The following is a 21288-nucleotide window of genomic DNA, read 5'->3' as shown; positions in this document are numbered from 1 at the left end:
GGGGTGGGAAGGCAATGAAGACAAGACAGCCCTCATTTAACCAACCTGTTCACGGAAAGCCAAAATGTTTCTGTTGGGACCAAACAAAAACCCAAAGGCCAATTACCCTGAGGATCCCCAGCTCTTTTCCACTGGAGACCACAACTTCTAAACTCACCAAAAGAATCACCTAAAGGGAATAATAGCTCTCATGATGAAATGGATTGTTGGCTGATGTAAACTAAAAATGGACTTGGGCTAATTGGTCTGTGAGGCCCAAAAAAGGACCCTTCTGATGTGGAACAATTTCACAGGCCCCTGAATTACTAAGACAAAGGGCAGTGGCTACCCAGAAAGGAAAAGATACTCAATGTGCATGTGTCAGAGAAAAACAGGATCTCACATTTGAAAGGCATGATCATGGGTGTTAGATCTGAAAAAGATCTGAAAACACAGATTAGAATTTGGAGGATCCTTGGGCCACAGATGGTCAACCTGGAAGGGGACTCAGAACAGAGGATGTCAGAGCTGGGAGGGCCCTTAGAACACAGAATGTTAGAGCTGGAAGGGGCCTTAGAACACAGAATGTTAGAGCTGGGAGGAGCCTTAGAACAGGGAAGGTCAGGGGTGGGAGGGGCCTTAGAACATAGAATGCTGGAAGAACAAAAGGTCCAGAATATCAAGGGAATTAATGAAAAGAAATGCTAGGGAAGGTGGCCTAGCCCTACCAGATCTTAAATTGTATTATAAAGCAGCAATCATCAAAATCACAAGGTACTGGCTAAGAAACAGAGGGGTAGATCAGTGGAATAGGTCAGGTACTCAAGACACAGTAGTCAATGACTATAGTAAACTACTATTTGATAAAGGCAAAGACCCCAACTTCTGGGATAAGAACTCACCAATTAACAAAAACTGCTGAGAAAACTGGAAAATAGTATGACAGAAAACTGGGCATAGACTAACATCTTACACTGTATACCAAAATAAAATCCAAATGGGTACATGATTTAGATATAAAGGTTGATACTTTAAGCAAACTGGGAGAGCAAGGAATAGTTTACCTATCAGATTTATGGAGAATGGAAGAATTTATGACCAAATAAAAGATAGAGAACATTATAAAGTACAAAATGTAATTTTGATTACATTAAATTGAAAATGTTTTGTGCAAAGCCAATGTAACCAAGATTAGGCCTATATCCCAAAGAGATCATACAAATGGGAAAAGGACCCACACGTACAAAAATATTTATAGCTGCTCTTTTTGTGGTGGCCAAAAACTGAAAATTGAGGGGATGCCCATCCATTGGGGAATGGCTGAACAAGTTGTGGTAGTGAATGTAATGAAATACTATTGTGCTGTAAGAAACGATGAACAGGAGGACTTCAGAAAAACCTGGAAAAGCTTACATGAACCAATGCTGGGTAAAATGAGCAGAACCAGGAGAACATTGTACAGAGTTATAGCAACATTGTGGAATGATCAATTTTGATAGACTTAACTCTTCTCAGTAATGCAGGGATCAAAGACAACTCCAAAAGACTCATGATGGAAAATGCTATCCCCATTCAGAGAAAGAACTATGAAGTCTGAATGCAGATGGAAGCAGACTATTTTCTCTCTCTTTTTTTGTTGTTTTGTTTCTTCTTTCTCATGGTTTATCCCATTAGTTCTAATTCTTCTTTACAACATGACTAATGTGAAAATATGTTTAATAAGAGCCTATATCAGATTGAATGCTGTCTTGGGAAGTGGGGAGGAGAGGGAAGTGGAAATAATTTAAAGCCCAAAAGCTTGTGGAACTCAATGTTGAAAACTAAAAATAAATTAATTAATCAAATATTTTAAAAAAAAGAACACAGAATGTTAGAGTTGGGAGAGGCCATAGAACGGGATGTCAGAGCTGGGAGGGAACTTAGAATAAGGAATGTCAGGGCTGGGAGGGGACTTAGAACAGGGGATGTCAGGGCTGGGAGGGACCTTAGAACATAGAAAGTCAGATATGGGAGGGACCTAAGAACATCAAAGGTCAAATGTGGAAGGACTCATACAACACCAAAATATCAGGAGCTGAAAGGAACACTTGAAAACAGAATGCTAGAGCAGGAATAGAAAGGAATCTCCCAGATCATTTAGTCCAATGGCCTCATTTTACAAAGTTTGAAGGAGCCTCTGGGAAGGAAAGGGCACACAGAACAGATCATAAGCTCCTTGAAGGCAGGGACTATCTTTTGTCTCTTTTTGTATCCTCAGAGCTTAGCACCGTGCCTGAAACATTAATAAATAATTAAGTGCCTGGCACTTAATAAATATTTATTGATTGATTGATTGGATTCAAACCACTCCAAACATCTCCTCTCACACTCCCCACCACCACCCCATGATAAGGAACTCAGTACTTCTGAAAGTAGGGTGCTCTACTTTTGGACAGCTCTAATCATTTTGAAGCTTTTCTTGACATTGACCTGACATCTCTCTCTCTCTTGGCATCTCTGGATCTGCTGGCCACCTACTGCTCTCAGTTTTTTTTTTCTTGGAAGACAAGCAGAACAAGGCTAACCCCTCATATGACAGCCCTTTAACTACCATAACAAGTATTTATTAAACCTTTACTATGTGCCAGTGCCACTGGTGATACAAATCCCATCCCCTCCTACATCTTCTCTTCTCCAGACTTTATCATCTTTGTCCCACTCATTAGAATGGACTCATCTGCCAATGTCCTTATGATGTTTTCTTCCTGAGTCCAAGTCATGTGATTCTTGTTAGTGTGGGTTACGTGGACCCCATGATTTCAATTTGGTCTGATGTGATTTTCCTCCTCATAAGGCAAACAGGACTGAGGAAAGAAGACAAACTGAGTTTGGTCCATTTGACTTTTGGTTAAAAAGATAGCAGTCTGAGAGTGTGTCAAAAGGAATGGTTCAAATGGTTTTTGACTTGGACGTTGGATCCCAGAGAAAAGGAAAAGAGTAGCATTCACTGGGGAAAAGACTCCCTATCTGGCACAAACAGCTAGAGGAAAGTTGGGAAAGCAATCTGGCAGGAACTGGGTTTAGAACAACATCTCACACCATATCTCACAATAAACTACAAAAGGATATTTGTCCTAAATATAAACCAGCAAATAGTTTAAAACAATAGAGATGGGAAGGAGATGCCTCTCACACCTATAGCTAGGAGGGGAATTTTTAATTAAACAAGGGATACAGGTGATAAAATTGAAAGGCTTTTGTGCAAGCAAAAGAAATACAATTAGAATTAGAAAGGAAACAATTAACTGGGGGAAAAACTTCCAGCAAATATCTGGGATAAAAGTCTGCTATCTAAGATATGCAAAGAATTGCTACAAATACAAGGTGTCCCAATAGTTCCAGTACCATGAAGGCTTAAGAATCACACTAAGACTTGTACGTAAGAAAAATAGCAATTCTCCAGTAGATAAATGGTCAAAGGACATAAACAGGAAAATCACAAAAGGATTTGAATTCTTGATTCTTTGATTTCTCACAGGAAATTCTCAAAAGAAACAAACTCAATACCACATATAAATGTTCTAAATCAGTAATTATAAGAGAAATGATCATTAAAACAACTCAGAGGTTTTACTTCACCCCAAACAGATTAGTGATGACGAAAAGGGGAGAAGGGGGAAGCAACTGTTGGAACAGCTGTGAGGAGTCAGACACACTCATTGCTGGTGACATTATAAAATTGACTCAACCATTCTGAGAACTATGCCTAAGAAGTCACTCTTGGTATATACCCTTTGACCCAGAGATATTTTGATTAGACATATAAGCCTTGGAGACCAAGGATCCATATGTGCAAGAATATGTATAAGCAGTCCTTTTTGGAAACAAAGTGGGTGCCCATCAGTTCTGAAACTGTTCAACAAAATGTGGCATATGAATGGAATTATATACTATTGTGCCAGAAGAAATGACTAATATGACAAGATTTTGGAAAACATGACGAGAATTGTATTAACTGAGCAGAACCAGGAGAACAATTGACATTATATCCAAAATGGTGGAAAACAACTTGAAAAGACCCTTGAACTCTAATCAATGCAGTAACCAACCAAGAGTGACCCAGAATGAAACATGCCTCTCACCCATGGACAGAGAAGTAATAGAGCAGAGATGCACAATGAGATGTGCCATTTTGTTTTGTTTGACTATACCTATCCATCACAAGAGAAGTCTTTTATTTGAGGAGGGGGAGAGTTAGTGGGTACAGATGCCACCCCCCCAAAGTTAGCATCAATAAAACAGGTTTTAAATACACAGAAGAGGGAACAAACATATGACAATTTTATTACTATTCACTATATTTAATACATGCTTTTAAAAACTGTATCAGTTCACATTTTCTTATTCAATCCTATTTTGAATTCACTGAATACTGAAATGTATGTTGGTTGATAATTCTATGATAAAAAAGGGGAAAAAAGCTTTTCAAAAAAGGGAATAGATTATATCAGTAGAATATAAGCTCCTTGAGGACAGAGAAAGCTTCCCTTTTGTCTGTGTAGTCCCACAATTCAGCAGTGCTTGGCACAAATACCACGTTAGTTGTGCCCTTCATTAAGTTTCATCTAGATTATTCTCCCCGATTCAAGTATCTCCCAATTTCAGTCCATCATCCAGTGTTGCTACTGCTGGTTTTCCTTAAGTGTACATCTGACCATGACACTCCCTTCCTCCATCAACTCCAGTGGCTCCCTATTGCCTCTAAAATCAAATATAAATAAACTCTATTTGGCTTTTAAAACCTACACCACCTTTCCCTAGTCTATCCATCTAGCATCAATGGACAATACTCTCTCTCCCTCTATAAACTGGTGTTCTCTCTGTTCCTCACACGTAGCATTCCAACATGCCTTTGTTCTGGCCATCCCTCAGGCCTGCACTTCCTTCTTGTCTCCACCTAGTGGAATCCCTCTCTTCCTTCAAGCACCAACTTGTAAAACCTTTCCTGATTCCCACCACAACTAGTACCCTGTCTCCCAAACTACCTTGGATTTAACTAGTTTATACTTACTCACTTTTATATTTATTCTATACTTAGGGTATCCCCCAAAGTCTTAGTGCCATTTTAAGTTTTAATGGTTTAAAACAACATTGAGACTTTTGGGACACTGCGTCTGTGTGTGTGTGTGTGTGTGTGCGTGTGTGTGTCCAAAATAGACTTCGGACACAGAAGCATGCCTGCAAGGGACTCTCAGCTGGAGAGGACCACGAAACAGACAGTGAATGACAACATGGAGAAGACTCTCCGAATGATGAGAAGCCACCACTGAATGATGTCATTCAGTCTCTCCTCTCCAACATCTTGGAGACCAGCAGACAAGCCTCTCAAAGACTCACTCCCCTCATGGCTTCCAAGACAAGACCTTGGCAGATATTCCCTATGAGGTCAGAAGTGGTGCCTAAGGAGCCATTGGAGACCAAAGATGAAATCTGCATCTAAACAGCCCATCTGAAAGCTTAAGATGCTTTCCACCCAGCTTATTGATTTCCCTTGGTCTGCCAGCACTTGGCAAGAGACACACCCAGGCAAGACCAATGCATTCAACATTTTCTGTGTTGTTCCCTTAAGCCTCCAATGGCAGCATCTCATTACTGAAAGAGTCTTGGAAGACCTAAGTTCCAATCTCAGCCTGGCCACTGATTAGCTGTATGACCTTGGCTAAGTTCCTTCCCCTTCCTGGGTCTCAGTTTCTTTGTCCGCAAAATAAGAGAACTGGGATAGAGGCCCCTGAGGCCCCTTTGTACTTTAGATCTGGGAGCTTAGCTTCCCTCTTAACTCTCAAAAGAATCCCAGGATCCCCAAACTGGCCTTGCTGAAGGGGGCACATCAGCACAAAATACCAACGCAGGCACCCCCAAGGTACATAAAAGTCAGAGACAGGAGGGCTGGGCTGGACCTGAAGAAAGTTCCCAGCATCCCCTGCAGATGGGCTTCCCAGGGAGGGCCTCGGGTGGGGATGGAAAGGGAAGAGAAGTTGAGGAAGTTTGCTTGGTTCCCAAGCTTGGCTTCAGGCAGTCAGTGAGATAGTCAGCAGTGGCTAGTGAGCAGTCACTATGTGCTGAGCCACGGGGAAATAAAGTCATCTGAGGCTGAGGCAGAAGACAGTCCAGAGAAGGAGAGACTGGGAAGGGCCCAGGGCCTGGTGAACAGGGTAGCCAAGGTAGGCCTGTCTTGTACCTCAGGCTGACCTGAAAGGCCTGACAAAGAGCAGCTTCGGTTGCCCCAGTTGGGCACAGGCTTCTTGCTTCCCCAGAACAGGTTCTAGGCTTGGTCACTGACAGGGCAGGAGACCTGCTTTACTCTCAACAAAAGGCCTTGTGAAGTAGGCCAAGCAAGATGGTTTATGTAACAGAAAGGCTACACTTTTTGGCTGGCCTAAAGGGGCTAGGGAAGTGAGGGCACAGTGGATAGGTCTCTGAGCTGCCACCCTTATGAAATCATCAATTTCAAGCTGAGAAAGATTTTAGAGGATCATGGTTCCAATCTCACCTCTATGTATCATTGGGCAAGTCATGTATCCCTCCCTACCACTTCCATCCTGGGACTTACTTTCCTTATCTGTAAAATGAAGGGGTTGAATTAGATGGCCCCTATGGTTCCTTTCAGCTTTAGATTTCTGACCCCATGACCTTCCTGTCTTTGGACCTCAGTTTCTCTAACTGTAAAATAAAGCGGGGGAGGGGGGGGTTGCCTACATGATCTCTGACTTCAAATCCAGCACTGTTCAGCATGCTCTTGGCTCTGTCCCAGATTCTCGGGCAGCTTCCCCTCTCTCTGTCATCCACTATAGATATATTCCCCTCTGTATGCCTTAGTTTCTCTGCCTGTAAAATGACAAGGAAGCAGTGTGCTTGCCAGTGAGCTTTAAGCTGGAGAGGGATCACAGGATTAGAATAACAAGGGCATCCTCTGATCCACCTCCCTTATTTTACAAAGTCATGGCCAGAGATGGGATCAAGGTCATCCAGTTGAGAAGCAACAACAAAAAAGGGCATGGTGGAGAGAAAGAGGGACAGAGACAGAGACAGAGAGACAGAGACAGACAGAGAGAAAGAGGGGGAGGGAAAAAGAAAGAAGGAGAGGAAAGAAAGAGAGAGAGAGAGAGAGAGAGTCCTGCCTAGTCCTACCATCCAACAAACTTCCCAGCAGGAAAAGTAATGAGACCAAATTATGGGGGGAGGGGGGGTAGAGGGAGAGAGGAGAAAGAGGATAGGGGCATTTCCTACAACTTCTTAATCACAGAAGTTGGCCAAGCAGGTAGTGTGGCACACCAGGGGTAGGCCCTGTGGTACAGGGAGCTAAGAGGCCTGGATGGTATTCTTAACCTCTGTGCCTCATGGTCTTCACCTATCAAATGAGAGAGTTTTGGCCCAGGTGATCTCCTGACCTTTCAACTTTAACATCAACTGACCTATCAGCACTGACTAATTAAGCACCTACTATGTGCCAAGCACTGTGCTAGGAGGAGTGGAGTGGAGACACAAAGCCAAAGAAGGAAATAGTTCCTTCCCTCAAGAAAGGGACTAACATTTGAAATGGAAACTGCCTTGGACCAAGAGTGAAGGACCCTGGTTTGTCCCACTGGAGATGCCCTGAGCAAATCCAAGGGTTCCATGGGTAGCAGCAGCCAAAGGACTAGCTCCAGCAGTCAGGCATTAGGAGATGAGGAAGGAAAGAACTGGGGCCTAGGCTGGGGAAAGAAGACCTACAGGGCCTCTTTTGGATGGTTATCACTCAGGGCTTTTGCAAAGTTAGAGAGAAACATCATGTCCTTGGAGACATGGTAAAAGCTGTGACTTTCAAATCAGAGGATCTGGGTTTGAAAGCTGACTTTGCCTTTATCAGCTGTGGGGCCTTGGGCAAGTTACTTCCCATCTCTGGGCCTCAGTTTCCTCCTCTGTCCAATGAAAGGATGGGGGACGAAATGTTCTCTAAAGTCCCTTTGAGCTCTAAATGGAGGATCCTTAGAAAGTCTCCTTTTACTCTTCCCTTCTCAATGCTCCCTCCTCTTCAGAGATTCAAAAATAAATATGTTAGAAAGATGTGGGCAAATCTGGTACAGCACCCCCATGGGCACCTCTATCCTCATCCTTCCAACAGTTGGCCAGCCTCCTTTTAGAGCCAATGCCTGCAGACGCTGCTTCTGCTCTCCTCCTGAGCTATCGCTGCCCACCTGCCTCCCAGACAAGTGCCCCCACAGTGACTGCATTCAAAGAGCCAAGGAAGGAGACTGAGGCAAGAGGCAGTGGATACCTCACCATTATCAGTATCACCAGGGTTAGTTAATGCTGCTAGCCAAGCTGCCTCACCGGGAGGGATAGGCAGGTAGGAGAGAAAGGCCTTGAGCTGTTGAACCAAGTGTGTGGGGCTGGGGGAGGAGGTACTCTGTTCAAAGAAGGTTGGGCCCTGGAAAATGGCTCAGAGGATTTCCAAGTGAATTAACCCAAACATAAGCTATTTAGTCCAGGGATTCTAAACCTGGGGTCTGTGAACTTTTTAAAAAAATAATTCAGTAACTGTATTTAAATGTGATAGGTTTCCTTTGTAATCCTGTATATTTTATTTTATTCACTAAAAAACATGATTCTGAGAAGAAATCACCAGAGTGCTCAAGAAATCCATGACACAAAGAAGGTCTGGCCTAGAACAACCTACTTATTTAGGAAGTCGGACAGACTAAGCCCTCTCGACTTCAAAGTCAAATAATTAATGGTAGAACCAAGAGTAAAGATGCCAGGTCTCTGCAAGCCAAATCCAATGCTCTTGGTCCTCTGCTGCCAAAAGACTTTGAAAATCATATGGAGGATCATAGATTCAGAACTGAAAAGGCTCCTGCCATCAAGACCAAACCCAATATTTTACAGCTAAGGAAACTGGAACCCAGAGATGTTATGTGAATTAACACACATAAGACCTTCAATCTAGAACTGGGAAGGCCTTTCAAGGTACCTGAGTCCGACCTCATTTATCAAAGGAGGAAACTGAGGCCCAGCAAGCCCAGCTAATGCAAGATCCTTATTTTTTACAGGTAAGGAAACTGAGGTCCAGAGAGGCTGCCCTGCCTTGCCCAACTATATCACTTGGCAGAGTGGGAAAGAGTGCTGGATCTGGAGTCAGGAGAGATCTGGGTTCAAATTCCTTTAATACTTGCTAGCTAAGTAACCAAGGCTAAATCACTTAATTTATCTCAGTCTCAGTTTCCTCATTTGTAAAATCTGTAAAAAAAAATGGAGATAACAAAAATCATAATGTCAACCTCACTGGGCTATCATGAGGCTCAAATGAGATCAATGATGGAAAGGGCTTAAGTGCTAAGCCTACAGCCAATACTATTATCATCTCTTTGAACCCCACGGGTAATAGAATCCAAGCCCAGCTGTACCTTGGACTTGAGTCCAATTAGGCCCTTAACAATGGCTTTTAATGAACAGAGATGACAAGTGGAGGCACTGTTCAAAAGTGGCAATCACCTGCTAGCTTAGGCTTAATAATGACACATGCCATGTGAACCCAGCAACACTAGTGGGAAGCCTTGGCCCTGGCCCAGACACAGGGAAATAGGGGCCTAAGAGACAGGAATTCAGCTGGACTTGCCAAGGGCCTGGGTTGCTGGCCATGGCACAATGAGAATGAACCAAGTAGCAAGATACAAACCCAATTCCTGTTGGCTCTTTCCCAAGGTTTCTTTTTGTGACTACAGGAGACAGGGAAGAGATAATGCTGTTCAGCTATTCATAGCAGCACGTGCATGCCTAGGCTGGAGTTGGGGAGAAGGAATCAACCCTTGGCTTGGAAATCCCATCCTCCCCACTCTGGGGAGGGATTCAAAGCTTCCTGGGGGATAAACACAAATGCCCAACCCTGGCGCACAGATGGAGACAATACAGCTGACATGGAAAGACAGGGTTTACCTGATTCGAGTTAGAATTTGTCCCCTTCTCACTCATCAACTCATTCCTTCATTAACTCTCCCATGATGGCGTTCACTATCTTTATGATTCCCTGGACCGTTCTCCCTGGCTCCCACTTCTCTATATGTGCTGTCTGCTCTATTAGAAATATAAGTTCCCTGAGGGCAGAGACTGTCTCATTTTTGTATTTTTATCTTTAACATTAGCACAGTGCTGAGCAGAAAGCAAGTAATTAGAAATAATCACTTTTTTAATTCATTCATTGACTTATCAAGGACTATTCAAATCAATTCAATAAACACTGAGGGTATCTATTGTAGACAAGCCATGTCAGGAAGTACTTGTTAAATGCTTACTGTGTGCCAGGCAATTGTGCTAGGCATCAGAGGAAATAAAGCTAATAAACAGTACTGTCCATGACCTCATGGAGCTTATGGACTAGCCACACTTACTCGAGGTGAAGGATCTGTGAGACAACAAAATCAGTTGCTGGGGCCTGTTTTGATTTGAAGAATCACAGAATGTGAGAGTTGGAAGGAACCTTGGGGGCCCTTTAACTCAACCCATATACAAAAGGAATGATCATTATAACATATTCAACAAGCGAACCTCCAGCCTCTGAGGGGCCCTCCCTCACATAACATTGGACCCAAGATCCTTCCCCATATTGGCTGCCCTCCTCTGCATACTCTCCATTTTCTCAACATCCTTCTTAAACCATGGCTCCCCAAACAGGCTGCAATCTTCCACATGTGTCTGACAAAGGCAGAGTACAATGATATCATCTCCCTAGTTTTGGAAGATCTGACCTTACTAATGCAGACCAAGATGGCATTAGATTCCTAGGTGGCCACATCAGTGAGCTTGTGACCCACTAAAACCATCAGATGTTTTTCAGAATAATACTGTTTATCTACCTTCCAGATCCAACCAAATTGTGAAGTTGATTTTTTGTGCCCAAGTGAAAGATTTTACATTTAGTCCAACTGATTTTCATCTTGTTAGATTCCACCCAAGGCTCTAGCCCATTGAGATCCTTGAGGATCTTGACTGTCATCTTCTGTATTAGTTCTGCTTCTCAGCTTTGTGTCATCTACAAATTTGATGAAGCTGCCATCTATACCTTTATCTAAGGGACTGAAAAAAAGCACAGATCCTGGGGCATTCCACTGGAGACCTCCTGCCACATTGGCATTGAACATTACCAACTACTCTTTGAGTCCAGCCATCCAACTAACCCTAAATCCATCTGACTATCTCATTGTCTAATTCATCTCTTCCCATCTTTTCCAAAAGAGTAGGATGAGATATTTGATTAAAGTCTTCGCTAAAATCTAAATGACATCCCCAGAATTCCTCTCATTTACCAGCATGGTCAGTGATATGCTGGTAAATGTTTTAACAACTAGCTTTTGGAAAGGGGAAGGTGGGGAAGAGATAGAGAATGTTTGGTACACTTTTAAGTTTAATCTGCATTAACGACATTTTCCCCATCACTTTCTTAAGTCTAGACAATCAACAAAAATGATAAATCAAGCCCTCAATGGCAGCAGGTTGCCAATTTCCAAGGTGTAAATGCTGGAGCTGAAAATTTAACAATTGACTCCTAAAAGTTAGTAGGAACTGGCTCCAGCCCACTTGTGAGGCTAGTCATCCTATGAACAAAGAACCTGAGGTTAGTTGGGCATAGCCTGTTTCCGAGGAAGTCAAGCTATGACTAACTTATTCACCAACCTTCTCTTTAATGATCCCTTCTAGAATTTTCTCCACAATCACAGTCAAGATCATTGGCTTATAGCTTGGCAGACGGCTCTCTTCTTCTTTTGAAAATCAGGGCATTTGGCCTTGAATAGGGAAAAGGGAGTTGTCCTGATGTGGCTACACAAGGAATTCACTGACTTAAATTTCTGATAGTTTTTCCAGAGCTGGGTCAGGTGACCTGAATTCAGAAGAGCAGCTGGCTACTCTCTTCCTATCTCCTTACTTCTCTGGGTTATCAGCAACCTGCTAGTCAGCCATTATCCCATCTGCCCCAAGCAAAGGTCCTATCCCCTTTTTATGCTCCTTTTCTCCCAACATAGCTTAAATATATTTGTACCCCTTCTGTCCCTCCTTTTTGTCCTGTTACCCCTCCCGTTCCCTTCTTTTTTGTCCTCTGTTTCTTTCAACAGCCTCAGCTTGAGCATTGCTGACACTCTATCACACTGGCCCTGCTTCTATCATCTGCCCATTATCTCTTCAAAATCTATGTTGGTGAGCTCCCTGTGTAGCCACATCAGAACAACTCCCCTTTTCCCTATTCAAGGGAATTATTTTCCTCTGAGTCATCATAGTTTCATTCTTGAAACCTCTCCTTAGACAACTTTCAATTCAACAAACAGGAGTGTTAATACCCCCTCCTCCCTCCCCAGCACCCCTAAGATTATCTCTAGTTTATTCTATCTATGTCTAGTTTGTACATAGATGTTTACATGTTGTCTGCTCTGTTACGCTGTGAGTTCCATGTGCCTGGTACGCAATAGGTGCTTAATAAATGCTTGTTGAATTACTGACTTGACCTGCACCATTAAGGGATACAAGACTGGTCAACAGTTCAGCAATGATCCCTGACTTCATGGAGTTGATATTGGAAAGGAATCAGCCACAGAGGGTCCCTGTGGAGGCCATAGGAAGGGCAGGATTAGGCCATGTCATTCCCCTATCATTGGTGGAACCCATGACCATGAGAGATCCACTTTTTCCAACCTGATAAGAAGGTCAGGGAACCTGGAAATTTCTCCTAACTCTCTCTAGGCCTCAGTTTTCTCATCTGTAAAATGAAGACATTAAATCAGTTGACCCCTGAGATTCCTTCTAGTAGTGACCTTATTTTCTAAAGCAACTGGTGGTGCAGTGGCTAGGGAACTGGGTCTAGAGTCAGGAAGACCTAAGATCAAATCCTGCTTCATACTAGCTGTGTGACCCTGGGCAAGTCATTTCACCTATGTTTGCTTCAGTTTCTTCAACTATAAAATGTGGATAATAACAGCACCTACCTTCCAGTTGTTGAGAAGATCAAATGAGATATTTATAGAAAGCACTTAGCACCTTGCCAAGCATACAGTAGGTATGGCATAAGTCCTTTCCTCCTTCCCTTCCTTCCTCCCTCCCACCTCTGCCACTTATGTTTTAAGGGTTCTTCTAGTCCTGAGTTTCTGGGATCTTGAGGCTTTGATAACTGATAACTTACTGGAGCTCTGAGCAAGCCATCCCTCCCACTTCCTCGAGTCTCAATTCCCTCATCTATAAAAGGAGCTCTAGGCTCTCTGGACTCCTATCAGCCAACACTGCCTATCTAGAAGAGACTAGAGGAAATGGATGGATGACTGTTAAGACTGCTATTTTCAGGGAACAGAAAACAAAACCTTCAGTGAAATCCTTTATGAAATGGACCAGGGAAAGACAAAATGGTACATGGAGAGAGTGCTGGGTTTACAGGTAGAGGACCCGAGTACAAATCCCTGTTCTGCTGCTGACTATGACCTTAGGCAAGTCATTGAAACTATCTGGGCCTCAGTTTCCTCCTATGTAAAATGAGAGGAGTAGATTACACATTCTCTGTGGTCTCTAAATTTATGATAGCACAGACATTGAGCTAAAGGCAGCTATGATCTTTTGGGCCTTGCCCTAGCCTTTCTGGAAGGGGCTGCAGTGTTGGGGGAGGAGGCAGACTCTCTCTGGGGTCATCTACCTGCAGTCCCGGCCCACTAGGTTGGGGTAGACAAGGAGCTCAGGTTGCCCTCCCCTTCCCAAAGAATTGAGAAGAAAGCTTGGCAGTAGTCAGGCTCCCAGCAATTGGACACTCCACACCCCTCCCCCAATTCTGGAGGTGGGCATCCCAATAGGAATGTGGTGGTGGACCATTACATTGATGTGAGCTAATGCTTCCTGCAGGATTCTGGCTTCCCTGTGGATCCATGGAAGGTCTGCTCCCCTTGGGGAGATTATGTAACACCCTGTTTGCCTGCCTGCCTTACCATCCACTTGAATTCATCAGAGAAAGCCAGAGTGTTCAGAACCTGCTCTCCCTTCCCCCAATCCATCTCAAAGAGCCAGGAGCCAGGCAGAAACCTTTATAGTGGAGACAAGAAGATGTGGGTTTAAGTTCTACACCAAACACTGGAGCTGGTGACCCTGGGTAAGTCTCCCTCCTTTCACTGGTTTAGATTTAGGGGAAGGAAAGAGAATAAACATTTATATGGTACCTAATATGTGCCAGGCATTGTGCTAAGTGTTTTTTTCTTTTTTTAACAAATGCTATCTCAGTGGATGGATTTAGTCTTCACTTTCTCTAAACCAGAGGACTAGGATTTGCTCAGACCACTGCTGTGTATGGGGTTCAAGCAGGATTCTTGGAAAATCAAAGACCAATAGGCTCAAATATTTATCGCAGTACTTTTCACAGTAGTCAAAAAACCCAGAAACAAAGTAGAGGAACAGCTGAAGAAATGGTGATGCATGATTGTTATGGTACCATATCAAATGATAATCACTAGAAATTCAAAGAAACTGGGGGAAAGGTCCACCAAGTTAGGCAGGGTCTCAAACACTAAAGCCCTAGTCAATTGTTGAACATTTCTTCTCATTGCCACCTCATGCAGGGAAAAAGCCTGCCCCTGATTCTTCTCTGGCAGTAACACCCTCCTCCTGCCAAACCCACACAGCATTTTGACCTGTACTTTGGCATAGGTAGCTATAGGAAAAGCCTTGAACTCGGGACTCAGGAGCCCTGGGTAAAAACACTCATCCTAACACCTTGTAGTTTAGTGACCTCTAAAGTCCTCAAAGTCTAGCTCTGGACTACTTACCTCATGAGGTAGTTGTGAGGAAAGGGTTTTGAGTGCTATAGAATTGTAAGTGATCTTATATTTATATAAGATAATGAAAGCTGTTCACATTTATGTTTGTCTCCCCACAAAGTGCCCAGCACCTTGCTCAATGTGGGTACTTAATGAAAGGCAAAAACATTTGTTCAACTCAACTCATAAAATCATGGGATTTCAAATGTAGTGTGGCACAGGGTAATGAAGAGAAAAGAAGACAGAAGGGATGTGGAGAGAGTATTGTACATGCAGGTGTCTGAAAGGCTATCTTGTGGAAGAGGACTCAGCACCTTAGAACCTCACATCTAGATCCAAAAGGCATCTCAGAGGCCACTGAGTCCAAGACTCTCATTCCTCCTCACAAGGGAGAAATCATTTTCCCAGGGAGGGAAAATGATTTGATCCCACAACTGGAGGGGACCCATGTCAGAGACCACCTAGTCCCAATGTCTCATTTTTATACACTTGTTCTGTTTGGGCCCAAAAGGCAGAAACAGTAGCAATGGGGGAGGTGCCCAGAAGCCAAGGCCTAACCCTGATGACATAGATGAAAGCTGGTTTGGAGTGAAAGGGGCTGTCTCCTCACTGGAAATGGCCACTTGTCATCTATATCATAGAGAGGGCTCTCATTGAGGTTGGGGCTGAACTGGCTGGCCTCAGAAGCCTCTTCTGGGTCTGAGACACCATGATTCAGACTCATAATCATAGTCATTAGGGTTGGAAGACATTTGAGAGCCCATCTAGACTAACCCCCTGATTTTGCAGAAGAGAGCAGTCAATCTTTGAGAGGGGAAGGGACTTTCTGAAGGCTCTGAACCCAGGGCCCCTGAGCCCAAGTCCTGCATCTTCCCAATCTGCCACTACATCCCCTAGAAAACTCACTGTCCCTGAGCCACCCTGGACATTCAGCTTGGCAAGATAGAACTGCTTTCCCAAAAACAAATCTAAAAGATTTTCAAGACAGAGCCAGGGGCAGAGGGGGGAATACAAAAAGAAGACCCTCTCCCTTCCCATACATCTCAGATTGCCCCCCACCAGGGCTGGACTGTAGAACACCTGACGCCCTGAAACAGATGATCCCAGGGTGTCAGAGCTGGAAGGAGCAGCTTACAGATGAGGACACCAAGTCTCACAATGGTGAAGTGACTTACTCAAGGTCATATGGAAAATTAACGAACAAAATGCCAGGTCTTTCCCAATGGAAGCTTGCGAGGAAGGGAGATCAGGAACAGCAGATGAAAACCATGGGGAAATCAGCTGCCCTTCCCCTGGCCCAAGCTCCCCTGCCAAAGCAAGATGGGGTAAAAGGAAAGTCCTGGTAGGGCCCCCCATTCTGCCCAGTAATAAAATAGGATGATCCAAGGGGGGAGAGGTGGGGAAGGGGAGAAGGCCTGGAAGAATGAAGGGAGATTAGATTCCATAAAGGGACTCCTTTGCTCAGCCAGGCCCAGGCTCCAAGCTGCCTGTGGGGTCCTATGTACCCTGCCTTGAACTTTCCCAGGCAGGGACTCCCCCACCCTCCAGAAAGCAGACACCAAGTCCAGAAGCGACTCCTCCCCCCACCCCTGCAGCCCTTTGGGGGGGAGGGGGGGAGGGTGTCTGGGTCTTTAAGAGGGCGGGCTCAAGAGCTCAGCGGGAGCTGAGTGATGCACGAGTTGCTAGGATACAGTCAAAGGGCATTTTCTTGAATTCTGAGGTGGGGGAGCCAGGAGCTGGAATCCCTGGAGCAAGAGGGTATACACCTCCCGGCAGCCAGGGCTTGTCCTTACCGACCCGGAGAAAGGGTGGGAATTGTGGGGGCAGGGAAGAGGGTCCCTGAAGGTCCACCTCTGCCTCCTTCTATCTCTCCCACCCTTCCCTGTTCGTAGTCTTAATAATTAGCCTGATAAGAATCAGGGGAGGAGGGGAAAAAAAGGAGGAGGGAAGAAAAAGAAGGGGGAAGGGAAGAGAGAGGAAAGAAAATGAAGGGAAAGGAAAGGAGGAGGAAAGAAAAAGAAGGGGGAAGGAAAAGGAAGGGGGAGAGAAGAAAAGGAAGGGGGAAGGGAAAAAAGAGGGAATGAAGGAAGGTGGGGGAAGGGAAGAAGAAAGAAAAAAACAGAGAATGATGGAGAAAGAACGGAAGGAGAAAGGGAGGGGGAAAAGAAGGAGCAAGAAACAGAGAGAGGGAGGAAGGAGGAAGGGAAAGAGAAAGGGAGGGAGGACTAGAGGAAAGGAACGAAGAAGAGACAGAAGAAGGGGGTGGGGGGGCATAACTCATATCTCTACAGCACTTTGTGGTTACCGGGCACTTTATATGCATTATCTCATTTGATTGGAGAGGAAAGAAAAAAAAAGGAAAGAGTTTGTCGTTTTTGATTTTTTTTTTTTAATTAGAAGACTAGACTCCTCTTGCATGGAATCCTCATTTTTCTCTCTCCACTGGCTCTTCTCACATACCCTCTGGAACCTCAAGGGGAAAATCTCTAAGCTTTAGGAACAGCGATATGGTCAAACCATGCTGGCTGGCCACTTTTCCTCCCCTAGTCCACAAACTTCCTTCCCTTTATTCCTTGTCACTGTGGGGTGTTTTGCCCATAGTCCTACCATCTGCCATGAAATAAGCCCCTTGTTCCCCTGGAGATGACCACTTTGGAAATGCCCTCTACCGTCCTCACCCATGGAAAGGGCTTGCCATCTGCCTCAAAAATCAGTTAAGGGGACATGGTCATGCCCAAAGCTCCAGGGTCCCCCACCTACCTGTGCCTAGGAGCCCAGTCAAATGTCCGGCAGGCCACGAAATCCTGGCAGGACTGGCTTCACTGTGGCATTCACCATGCATGGGGCGTGCAGTGTGCTTCCTGAGAGACACACATACACACACACACAGGCACACGCACACGCACACATGCACGCACACAGTGATCTGCCCCGTGACACATCCATGGGATGTCTCCACACCTGGCTTAGTGGTGGGGGATGGATTCTGCCTCATGAAAATCTGGCTGGAGGAAAAAGCAGATGCCATCTCACCCCAGAAAAAGAAGGAAAATGGGGGAAAAAATTCCCAACAACCTTCAGAGACTGGTAGCCCCAAATCACAAAGTATCAGAACTGAAAGGGACCTTAGGAATCATCCTATCCAACTCCCTTATTTTATATAGCATCATAGATCTAGGGCTAGAAGAAAACTCAGAAGCCATCTAGCTCAGCCCCTTCCTTTTACAGAGAAGGAAACTGAGGCCTAGGAGAGGAAGGGACTTACTCAGGGTCACAAAGTAGCAGAATTAGGATCTGGACCTAGACCCTCTGACTCCAAATGTAGGTCTCTTTCCACTAGTTTTAAGCAAAAATGAAGGAGTTTGACCAGATCAAAAAAAAAAATCCATTTCCCCTACACCCATGGTTCCAGTTCAGTCCCTTTCTTCTTCCACTTGTCTCATCAGCAATATCTCAGGCACTCAAGGGAACAAACAGAATCCAAACCATCCAGCCAGGAAATCTATCTGATCTGACCAACACCTCTGGAACCAAGAACTCCCATTCCATTCCATTTGAAAGGAACAAATCATCTGTTGTCTATGAGTTGTCTATGAGGGGACCACAGAGTAATACATAATTAATACCAGCCAAGTTCCTAGATTGAGTTTCCTCATGGGGAATATCCAAAAGGGATACTGCTTCCTCCCACCACCCCCCTCCACCAGTCCCACAGAAATGCTGAAGAAGGCTCCCTTTCCTCCATATCCAGCTGCTATCCAATCATCTCAAAATCCTGTTGCCTGGTGTCCTGGCATGAGCCACATTTTAGGGAGCCTCTTTCACTAATTGCCTCTGTCCATCCGCATCCAGTGCTGATGCTGAACCACTGGATGAGTGTGTTGTGTGAATGCACCCCAGTTCATTTCGACAAAGATCTCAAGTCATATAGGCAGAAGGGAATGAGAAAAATCTGCTGACATCAGCAAGAAAACAAAGAAACAAATTAAAAACCAAGTATTAACAACTGGCATCAGAAAATCAGGAATTACCCAAGTACCAAAGGGAGCCTTCCCACACCAAAAAATAAAAATAAATTAAATAAATGACAAGGATAAATAATAATGATAACTATGGCACCTCTATACGCACAATCTCAAATTGTAATTCCTTCTTGTAAACCATATTTTTTCAAGCGTTATCATCTTTAGCCATCATTCACCCATCCATTCACTCATTTTTGTACCCAAAATTCCCACCTCAGATCCTTCTAGATTCATTTGGCTTAGAAAAACCTCCTAATGGAGAGACCACCAAGCCAGCCAAACCTCTTCCAAAATGATGTTCCAATGCTATGATACCCAAGACAGTGCTTAATTTTCAAGAAAGTCATTGTAAATGAAGTAACTCAGTACTACCCAGAGCCCAAGGCTGTTATACCGATTGAAGAGCTTGATTGGGGGGACCCACTGTAAACTCAAATGCAAACCTTCAAACTCAAACCCAGAGATGCGAAGGGGGAAAACCACCCATTGTGGATTTTCCCTCTTGCCAATTCCCCAAGATCCCCACCCCTGGAGACTAGTAAGAGAGCCGGTGGATTCCCCACTGAAATCTGCCATTTACTACTTTAAGGAAAGAAGCTGCTCCCCAGCAGGGACGATCTGGAGCCCTAGAAAACTTGGATGGCCAACTGAGATTTCGAGGGAGAAGGTCCGGTGCCAAACCCCAATGGCAGCCCCCACCCCAACCTCATCTTTCAGAAAACCCTTGCTCCTCTGTGGGGAAGAGGGAAGGGGATCGAAAGCTGAGAGTCATTTTCTCAGTGCCCACCGTTTTCCCAGGATTTTGCTTTTCATTCTAGCAGGTCCAATGTGAAACCCAAGGCTCTCTCGGATTGTCAGAATTCATCCCTCTTTTCCACAGCCCCTAACCTTAGGCAAATCCCCGCCCCTTCCCCCTCCCTTAAAGAATCCAGGGTGGCTAGAAATTGAGACAGGAATTCCCTGAAGAACCCCAAAGGTTAGGTTTGGGTATTTTTTACTCCCAAACCACAGAGCCCCGAAAGCCGGAGCTGGGTACACACACCTTCCCCCGCAAGCCCCCTCCCCGCCAAGCGGCACCCACATACAGGCTAGGGAGAAGTCTGAGCCCCGGGGAAAGCAAAAAAAGCCCCAGCTATACCCAACAGACAAGGCTCAACAAAAGATTTAGGGAGAGAATATACCAACGTCATACACATCACAGTGAAGCCATGTTGAAACTCCAGGCGCCTTCCCCCCCAGGCAGAAAGCTCTGTCTCTGTGGTTCTCCTGTCTCTGTCTTGTGTGTGTGTGTGTGTGTGTGTGTGTGTGTGTGTCTGTGTGTCTGTGTGTGTGTGTGTGTGTGTGTGTGTGTCTGTGTGAGTGTGTGTATCTCTCTCCCTCTCTGGGTCTCTGCGCCTCCTCACTCTCTCGCTGTCTCCCTCCAGATGAATTCAGAGGCTGGAGCCCTCAGGAGCAGCAGCAGCAGCAGCAGCAGCAGCAGCAGCTCCACTGGCCACACAGTCCAAGCGTTCAGCGGGTCCCCAGGAAGAACATGAGGATGACATTGACGAGCAAGAGGACCACAATCACGGCAAACACCACGATGGTTTGCACGTCCAGGGTCATGGTGCAATGCAGAACGCTATAATGCTCCAGGTGTGGGGCCGGCAGGCTCGGAGTCGTCAATCTCTGCTCTGCCAAACTGTCCATACATCCAGCATGCTAGGGGAGAGGCTGAAAATGGAGGGGGCACTGGGGTGGGGCGCGGCGCGACGCGGCGCAGCGTGGCGTGGAGGGGGCGCGCGGCGAGCTTCCCCCTCTGCTCTTCAAATTGGGCTGCTCTGCTCTCCCCCGCTGGTTGGCGGAAGCTTAGCTCACGCTCAAGTCGGGGGAATCCAGCATACTTCCGATCAGCACCTGGAGATGCTGCCAGTCCCACTGGAGAGAGAGAAGAGAAGCCCGAGACTCTGGGCCCCCCTCCCCTCTGGTTCTCCTCCGCTCGCCGTCTCTCTCTGTCTCTCTGTCTCTGTTCTCTCGCCTCCCCTCCCCTCCTCTGCTCTCCTGCACCTCCGGCTGCCTGCGTGAGCCCGAAGCTGGCACTGCGCTCTGCCCTGCCCTGCCCTGCCTAGAGCCCTCAGCCCCAGCCTCGCACCCGAGCCTGAGTCCACACCCGGCGGCCCCCAGCCTGCGCAGCCCCGCAGCTGGAGCGGCTCGTCACGCAAACTAACACTCGCCCCCATTGGTTAGCGCGGGCCCAGGAGGGGAAGGGGGGGGAAGGGCCGGCTGTCAATCACGATGCCCAAGCCACTGAGAAGGTGCTTTTATGTCGAGGAGAGACTGGGAAACGCAGAGGGCATGGAGGTCAGGACGGCAGTGGCTGGCAAGGAAAGAGGCCCAGAGGGGGCATGGAAAAGGTGGTACTGGGTGGAGAGTCAGCCAAGCATCGTAAGCTCTGGAGAAGGAGGGCCCCTTAGGCCAGTAAATCCAACCTCTTCATTTTACAGAGGGGGCAATTG

At 45.6% G+C, this 21288-nt stretch overlaps 2 protein-coding genes across 5 annotated transcripts in view; both read right to left on the bottom strand.

Annotated features, from left to right (window-relative positions):
- Positions 1–21288, bottom strand: part of ARHGEF9 (Cdc42 guanine nucleotide exchange factor 9) — a 379846-nt gene that overhangs the window by 108061 nt on the left and 250497 nt on the right. The gene's annotated exons all lie outside the window — the stretch shown is intronic.
- Positions 19859–20690, bottom strand: LOC140515677 (uncharacterized). Its single transcript, XM_072626509.1, has one exon. The coding sequence runs from the start codon at positions 20480–20482 to the stop codon at positions 20303–20305; it is 180 nt and encodes a 59-aa protein (XP_072482610.1). The 5' UTR covers positions 20483–20690; the 3' UTR covers positions 19859–20302.

The sequence above is a fragment of the Notamacropus eugenii genome, chromosome X (genome assembly GCF_028372415.1).
Source record: "Notamacropus eugenii isolate mMacEug1 chromosome X, mMacEug1.pri_v2, whole genome shotgun sequence".
Classification (NCBI taxonomy): Eukaryota; Metazoa; Chordata; class Mammalia; order Diprotodontia; family Macropodidae; genus Notamacropus; species Notamacropus eugenii.
This window is presented reverse-complemented; position numbering and strand designations above follow the sequence as displayed.